Source organism: Typopeltis vanoorti, chromosome 1, assembly GCF_054136105.1.
Source record: "Typopeltis vanoorti isolate ZY-2024b chromosome 1, IOZ_Tvanoo_1.0, whole genome shotgun sequence".
In the NCBI taxonomy this organism is placed as follows: Eukaryota; Metazoa; Arthropoda; class Arachnida; order Uropygi; family Thelyphonidae; genus Typopeltis; species Typopeltis vanoorti.
Window position 1 is genome coordinate 89883389 of NC_143549.1, and position 9072 is coordinate 89892460.

The window sequence follows — 9072 nt, forward strand, 5'->3', positions numbered from 1 at the left end:
AAAAAATCTAGTTTTGCTAATACAGAAACTACTAATATGAAATTCTTGAAGAATAAAAAAAAAAGTAATTCTTATACCAAAATAGTTAAACCAATTAAGTATTCTAAGCTTATTTAAGCTAGAAATAAGATGTAATCAGCTAATGTTTTCTATTTAATGAGGCGAGGTTTTTATGAAGCCTTAAAAACAGCCCTAGGATTAGTGTTAAGTTAGTTTTAATGACTGGCTATTCTAGGCTTTGAATAGAATAGCCAGTCATTAAAAGGCCTCTATCAAAAGCATTATTTGAAAATAGAGCAAGACTGAAGCAACCCTTTTGGAAAATGAAAGTTAACATTGAAAAATGTTAGATTGTTTAATTAAACCAAACTTTAATCTGGTATTGTTAAGCATTTATATCTAACTTAATGTTTTAATATTTAAAGTAGATTAAATCATTCTAAAAACTTCATACTGATTTCAGTAATTAGATTAGCAGAAATTTAGTTATGCTAGTAGCTTACTTTAAGCAGCTAAAAGAGCTATGATTAAGTAGATAAGACTTAGTTGATTATATTGGCTAGACCACTTGAATCTTAAGTTTATTAATGATAGAAATTAAGAATAGTAGAGGACAACTTACTACTCCACCTCCAGCTGAATGAATGAGAATGGAATGTCCTTCCTTCACACATCCAATGTCAAATAGTAAAGCATATGCTACAACAAAGTTCATTAGGATAGCTGAAGCATCTTGGAAGCTCATATCTGATGGCAGTTTGTATATATACTTTGTAGATACAACTGTTAGTTCTGCCCAGGCTTTGAATTCTGATAGGGCTACAACATGATCACCTACCTATAAAAAGAAAGAAAAAATTTAAGCATGTTGTTTATCATTAATATATACACACAACCAGAATTCCAGTTAAAATGCTAACCTGAAAGTCAGATACTCCTTCTCCTATAGCTTCTATTTCACCAGAACATTCAAAACCTAAAATGACAGGTGTTTTCGGAAGGTTATCAACAGCTCCCTGTCGTACCATAAGGTCTAAGAAGTTTAAGCCACTAGAAGAGAATTGATAACTTTCTATCAGAATTGGTATAATTATTACCAGAAATTATGCTTTAAGCTTAGGTGGGCAAACATTTTATAAAAGATGAAAACCGAATTTTTGCAAGATGCACATTAGGTTAAATACTTAAAATCTTTTGTAAAGTTGCACTTTGTTTACAACTAGCACAATTAGTTTTCCCAATGGGAAAAACTTGGTTCACTTTGTGAACCAAGTGACTTTTGCTTCAATTTAGCAAATTGCTTATGAATTTGTCATTTGGTTCTATTTAAATGAAATAATATCTACCTTCAGATTCAGATGGAAAAGTTGTGTAGTATCACAATACTGGATTAATGTAGTATTATAGCTGTTTTAAGTAGCACTTAAATTACTAATTTTGAACTTTTACATTAACCATGCTACCAGCCTAGATGTCTATAGACATCAAGGTTATGGATGCAAAGTGCATATTAAAATTGTAATACCATTGATATTGCATTAAAATATGATGAATACAAAGCATACAAGGATGTGTATTTGATCTGTAATGGCTAGTAAGATGGTCAAGATCCAAGTCTTAAAAGCATCAAGATCTTATTTAAGAGGACAAGATTTTTGACAGTACATTCATAATGTAATACACATGGATGGGGTCAAGCTTAGAATTCCATCAGCTAGATGATTTTGGCAATAAGTTGTCATTTGAATGAAAGTTTGAATCAATAATTATTGATTAAGGTCTCAGTTTCAAGCAAGTTGGGGTACTTGTCATAAATGGAATTCTTGTGTAGAGGCTTAAGTGCTGTGAGGACATTATGTTGGAGGTTTAATGGACTTTTTTACAGCACTCACAAAGAATTAAAATAGAATTTAATAATTCCTATATTTCGTCCTAGTCACTAGGACATCTACGGGGATTACAAAGACAATTAATGTAACATGCACACAAAAACTTACAATACTAAGCCAACCACGTGGGTGACAATAAAGTCCTATCTAGGTGGAGCGCCCTCTAAGGGCAGTTGTAGGTGGCCTGGAATGTAAGGTGGGACCTCTGGCGATGACTGTTTCCCAAATCTTCGGAAGCTTAATGCAACCGTATTTGTTAAGATTTGGTTGGTTTTTGAGAGCTGCTGCTGCTTCTAAGAAAAGTCTCTCTTTCTTGAATTTGCTGTGGTGGAGCATGGTGGTTTTTTTCCATGATACTCTGTGGGTGGTGTCCAAAACATGGTCAGCCAAGCCTGAATGGCCATAGTTGTGTTTAACGATGTACGACTTGTGTTCCTCTAGGCGGATGGATGCTGATCTGCCTGTCTGTCCAAAGTACGCAAGCTTACAGGAACAGGGTACTTTGTAAACTCCAGGCAGAGAGAGAGGAGGGAGCTGATCTTTCGTAGAACGGATAAGGGTAGCCAGTTTGCGGTAGGGCTTATATGCTGTGTGTAGGTTATACTTTTTTATCTTAGCTTTTTTTTTTTTTTTCCGAAGTGCCACGGATGTAGGGTATGGTGATGGCATTTTTAAATTCTTGTTGATGAGAGGGGCGGGGAATGGGGGAGGAATTGATTATTCAAGAAAGAGAGACTTTTCTTAGAAGCAGCAGCAGCTCTCAAAAACCAACCAAATCTTAACAAATACGGTTGCATTAAGCTTCCGAAGATTTGGGAAACAGTCATCGCCAGAGGTCCCACCTTACATTCCAGGCCACCTACAACTGCCCTTAGAGGGCGCTCCACCTAGATAGGACTTTATTGTCACCCACGTGGTTGGGCTTAGTATTGTAAGTTTTTGTGTGCATGTTACATTAATTGTCTTTGTAATCCCCGTAGATGTCCTAGTGACTAGGATGAAATATAGGAATTATTAAATTCTATTTTAATTCTTTGTGAGTGCTGTAAAAAAGTCCATTAAACCTCCAACATATTGTCATAAATGGGTTTTCTTAGTTGAAAGTAAGAAATTTTATAGGTTGTTTTCTTCTAGAAAATGGTGTGTGTGTGTGTATATATATATATATATATATATATATATATGCATATAATAGTACTATAGGTGGCATGTATTATGAGATAAAGTAGAAGACCGAACCGAAGTAGGAGAACATTATTCTAATTCATGACACAGAATGTTGAACTGCTTTTTTACTTTGGTTTTATTATACATTAAAAAAGATACCAAGAAATCGTATTTTGTTTTAATCCTTTACCAAAAGGGAAACAGTGAAATATTCATGTCTGAGCTACTTATAGAGGCTAATGATTTCATATCATTTGTATTAGTATCTATCCCTTAATGCAAATCTTGCATCCTTTTGGACATTTAATGCTATGCATAATGGGAGGGGACACTATCCCAATTGGTTTCAATGTTTATTGAGGTCTCAGTAGGAGACTGACCAGAAGCAATACCAAGATTGAAGTAATGCAGAAGTTAACTCATATTTACAAGTTTAGAGACATAAAACATGTTGAAATGATTATTTTAATAATTAATAAAATAACACCTGACATTTCAACCCCTGTATGAGGTTGATAGAAGAATACATGTGTACAGGGAACCAAGCTACATGCTATTGCACTATAAAAAAAAAGTTAAATTAAATCTATGCTGTTTATCTTTTTCTTAGCCTGACCTCTAGTGATAATTAAATCAAATAAAATTATATATAAAATAAATAAAAAACTACAAACTCTGCTAAAGTCCTCATGTACTAAGATTCTTCTGGATTTGTTCAGTTCAGATTGTTATACTAAAGATTTTCTTTAGGGCTTGTACAGTTCAAGTTGCTATCGAATGTTAAAGAAAAAACATTTCACCAAGTCTTCTTGTAGTGGGATTTTTCTTTTGCTTGTCTGGTTGCAAATGGGTCCTCCACATTCTTGGAATGGTTAGGCCCTCATTTTTGTTTAGATTTGGATTATGTTTGAGCATTTCTCATGCTTCTTTAAATTTCCTCTTGAACCAGGTTTTGGTATTATTCCTATCAATTCTGTGGTATGTTTAGAGTGTGTGGTCAGAAAGGCCAGTTTTTCTGACCACACTCCAAACATACCACAGAATTGATTGGAAAAACTTGGAAGTTCCCCTTAACATTCAATAGCAACTTTAACTCAAGCCCTGAAGAAAATCTTAGTATAACAATCTGAACTGTACATATCCAGAAGAATCTTAGTACATGAGGACTTTAGAATTTATTGTAGTTTATATAATTTTTTTATTTTATTTAATTATCACTAGAGGTCAGGCTAAGAAAAAGATTAATGAACAGCATAGATTTAATTTACCTTTATAGAGTGCAAGAGCATGTAGCTTGGTTTGCTATACATATGTATCCTTCTGATGATGACCTCAATATAGGGGTCAAAACATCAAGTGTTATTTTATTAATAATTAGTAAAATAATCTTTAACACATGTTTTGTGTCCCTAAATTTGTAAATATGAATGCTGATCACTGTGTAACCTTAAAAGGAAGAAACGCATACAAGTAGCCAAAAGGTGCTAGACCTTTTGGTAAAAATCTCTGGATGAGAGACATGTTGCATATGAGATAACTTCTGCATTACTTCAACTATGATGTCACTTCTGGATCTGGCTCCTACTGATGAGACTTCAATAAAGGTTGAAACCAATCTTGTTATTGGTCCCTCCTATTATGCATATCCAAGAGGATGTGCTTTGCATTATGGGATACATACAAATGTAAGTGATATGAAGTCATTAGCCTCTATATACATGTGTAGAGGCTTAAGTGCTGTGAGGACATCATGTTGGAGGCTTAATGGATATTTTTACAACACTAAGTGTTGTAAAAATATCCATTAAGCCTCCAACATGACCTCTATATACAAGTAGTTCAGACAATATATTTTGCACACAAGCAGTTTTGTTTCCTTGGGTAAAGGACTGAAACCAGTATAATTTCTTGTTATATACTTAATCCATTATTCAGATGTTTGAAATCATGTTTGTTGTGATCTATTTCTGATGTGGCAATAGCTATTAAGATCAAAATTCGATCCTTTTGTCCAGAGTTGCAATGTTTCAAGACAGAATTTAAAAAAAAAAAAAAAAAGTTGAATGCAAATTTTATAAAAAGCCATTTCATAGAATATCAATGAAAAGTCACTGGATGACAGACATTTTACATGCAATGAACCTGGGCTGAGGTTCTAGTCCTGGAGTGCATAATGGTTTCTGAAGTTAACTTTCAGACTGGTAATGAAATTGCTTGAACTTGTTCATCCTAATTTAAGTTAAAGGAAAGCTAGTTTGAATTGTAACTAGCTGATATGGGATGGGCATAGATTTTTAATAAACAGCATATTAATTCTTTAGGTTGTATAAAACTAGGTTCTTTAATGAGCTCTTTAAGGGCAATCCAGACCTAAGAGGGAAGTATAATTTTAAGCATTGGATACAAAATCATTCAAAGCATTTCTGAAGAATAGTGTATACTATTCTAAGGATTAGATAACAATATCTTTGTGATAGTGAAAAGTTATTTCATGCAAACTTACTGCTAATAACTAATATCCAAATACAGTGGCCACTTCCATGTGGAAGCTCTATAACATGCTGTAGAAGCAAATCACTGATAGTTATTACAATAGAATTTTGAGGTAAAACCTAAGGATATGAACTTTGAATTTAGTACATACAAAAAATTTTGCTTAGGTGGTTTTGTTCTTAGCATGAGATGTTAGACATGCTGATGCAAAAAAGTTTTCCATATTATGTCTTGTCTTAGGGAATAGACATTCTAAGAATGTTTCACAATATCAGCTACTTTGGTTTAGATACCAAAATTTTAGCCAATGATGGTTAGTCTTATTAAATGGCAATATGGACTTTTGAAGAGTCAAAAATAAAGATGTCTATTGAATAACTTAAAACCAAGATTTATTTGAGTGAAAATAGGAAAATTTCAATGAAAGGTATAAAAGCTATTAGTAGCTAGTTATCAATGTTCCACTTATTTTTGACTATTAGATAAAATGAATTTTAATTGTTTATAAATTAAGCTGCTGGTTTATACATCTGTTGATGTATAAACCAGCAGCTTAGACATAAATACAAGTGTTTGCTGATGTACATGGGTGCACAAGCTAAACCAAAGATCAGCTCTTATAATACACAAGAAGCTGAGTATTTTGCATATTCCTATCAAGAAGGACAACAGCTCTTGTGTAAGATAGGATAGGAGAGATATTTCAGAAGTGAAAGATCCAAGCTAAATGATTAGCTTTACCCACTATGTTCATTTCTAATCAAATTACCGCTTTCTTAATACAAAAATAAATCGCCTAAAAACATGTTAAACGTTTACAATCATGCTCTTGTGACCAGTTTGCTGGTCAGTATTTGCCCTCTAACCAACATCCTGGTGTATGACTTGTGGATTGGAAGACTAGTCCATTAGACTTAGTGGATTGAAAAAAGCTTTACTTTGTTTCTAGAGTAAGATTTACATGTCTGCTAGCCTACTTATAGTAATGAGAGAAGCTAACAGCGTTTTGCTAGTGGGATTCACAAAAGCAAATGCTGGGGTATTTTTGGCACCACAGGTAATGACCAACAAGTCAGTTTAATGAGTTGTTTATACTGAAAAAAAGAGAGCATGCTATTTTCTAGATAATGCAAATAGAAGTTAAATTTCTAGTGCTTTACTCCCAGATACTAAATCTAGTTTTAAAGATGCATATACAAAACATGCTAGTGGGAGTTCAGATAATTTTGTAACGGTGTCATTTCTGTTGGTAATGACCAGCAAAGTGTTATAGCTGTCAGTGAGTAAAGATTGTTTTAAATACCCAAGGCATCCAGCAATGTCAAGTTCAGGTGTTAGCTGCAGTAGATAAGTTAGATGAGGTTAACCCTATAGTTAAAATATCAACATGCCTGATAAGACACGCAATTTAAAACTATGCAATTTACTTGCAAGACTTTCCAACCAAGTTTTAGTACAGTTATGACAGGGCATTCATGGCAAATTCTGAATTTATGGAACGCACGCATGCAGTTACTGAACTGTGGATCTCCATTTAAGTTATTCTCTAGTCCGATTCAGGTGGATGAAAAGTATCACTTCGTTTCAAGGCCTGCAGCGTTACACTTCATGCACGTGCTTTAGTCCAGCAACGGAAGTCAGCTTCCGCTATGTGACGTACCGATTGAAATCAACGATGGAGTTTGTCTAGAGTAAAAAAATTTGATTTGTAATAAGGATTCTGAAATGATATGATCAATGCTTAATAACCGCATTGAGTAAGTTTTTCGCGATTTTCAAAATTTCACACTATGTCCATTACTAAGGGAAAAATAAACAAATTACATTAGTATTTTCCGCTTTACTAAAAGGTTTACTTTAAAGTAAACTAGTGCTTTGGGGCGGAGATGTACTTAAGTGACAGTTGATTTGAAACTGGAACTTGGTAGTCTGATCGAGTTTTGAAAACTGTTATCCTTCTTGATAGGGATACGCAAAATACTCTGGTTCTTGTGTGTATTATAAGAGCTGATCTTTGATTTAGCTTGGCACCCATGTACATAGCGAGAATGGAGAAACAGGAGGGTCTAGTTGGTTGGAATAAGCAAAGAATTGCTTCAACTTGAAACACCTAAGAAATAATGCTCGTAAGGGGTGGGGACGTTTCACCCTAGTCTCAGATTTGGATATTTTATTTTCAGCTTTTATCTTCTTATATGCTTTATTCGAATAGTACTAGCACAAGGTTTAGTTCGACAAGAGAAGCATAGAACGATGGCTTAGCTACACTGGAAGCAGTTGCATCGATTTTTGACATTTCGTCTGTTTCCTACAGACAGCCAATGCCTAGAGAATAACCGAGTGGCGCCAACTTACTCCACTCCCGTTTCCCTGAAAGATCGATATCTAGCTTGCAATATCTCAAGCTTGAATTTAACAGGAAAAAAAAAAGATTCAAATTCTGTAGTGAGTTTGCATTTTTAATGGAAAAAAAAAAGTCACAATGTTAGAAAAGCAACCCAAATGCCCAATTTTTCTAGTATTAAAGATTTCGTGAAAGGTATTTTAATTTATAAATAATATTTTAATCAAACTAAGCTATTTTATAAGAGATGAATAGATAAGACGAGACAAGGGCTTAAAGCACTTTTTTACGATTCACAACTGAAATATGAAAGAGTTATACGTGAATGAAGAATATCTCCCTAAAATGAATAAAGGAGGCTTACCATGATTTAACTCTTATTAAAACCTGGCCTTCACCTACAACTGGCTCCGGTTTCTTAAGGACTTTTACGTTTTTCAAACCGCCGAATCCTGTAAGCACAACAGCCCTCATCTCTTTAGTAGGAGCGGTTGTTTGTTCCTCGGTAGGCTGTTCTTCTACTGTCGTTGCCGCTGCTGTTGTTGTTTCGGATGTCTCCGTTTCTGTCTTGGATTCCTTTGGAGCATCTGTATTTTCACTGTCTGCCATGATTTAAATTTTCCTTTCTAGGGAGCCGGAAAAAAATTCCACAAATATATCCTCAGCACCGTTGCGGCCTAACAATCAACTAGTGACCCTCCGTACACGCTCTCAGACGCCAGGTGTGGAGCTTTTCTGTATTACTGTAGCTGCTATACTCATGTGTTCATCCGCAAAGTAGAAAACTGCACAAAATTCAATTCTAACATATAAATGAATCTCTTAATTAAATCTATGAATACATAAAGTGAGATATAGTTACTATTTGTGTATGCGTATTCATTTTCAAACTAAATGATGCATCATCAAAGAATGTTTTACAATAGTTTATTCATATGACAGATAGGGGCGGAGGAATACAACATGAGATGTTCCCCGCCTTTACACCAAATATCCCATGTGTCTATCAGACACATGCAAATCAGCTACATCGGTTTTCTTTGTAAACGTGATGAGTAATTCTTAAGCAAGGATTGCCTTTTCATCAATATTTTAGCACTTTGTCAAATTACAAATATGCAGTTCGTTAGAAATTAAAGTTAAATAAAAATCAGCATCGATCCGCGATTAATATATTCT

At 34.3% G+C, this 9072-nt stretch overlaps 1 protein-coding gene across 1 annotated transcript in view; it reads right to left on the reverse strand.

The window, feature by feature from the left end:
• Window positions 1-8602, reverse strand: part of LOC150110191 (putative NADPH-dependent quinone oxidoreductase VAT1L) — a 31044-nt gene extending 22442 nt beyond the window's left edge. The window contains exons 1-3 of the mRNA XM_090392065.1: window positions 8258-8602; window positions 921-1050; window positions 623-838 (exon numbers count right to left, since the gene is read on the reverse strand). Coding sequence (XP_090248191.1) covers window positions 623-838; window positions 921-1050; window positions 8258-8502 — 591 coding nt within the window. The 5' untranslated portion in view covers window positions 8503-8602. The remainder of the gene's footprint in view (window positions 1-622; window positions 839-920; window positions 1051-8257) is intronic.
• Window positions 8603-9072: the final 470 nt, after the last annotated feature.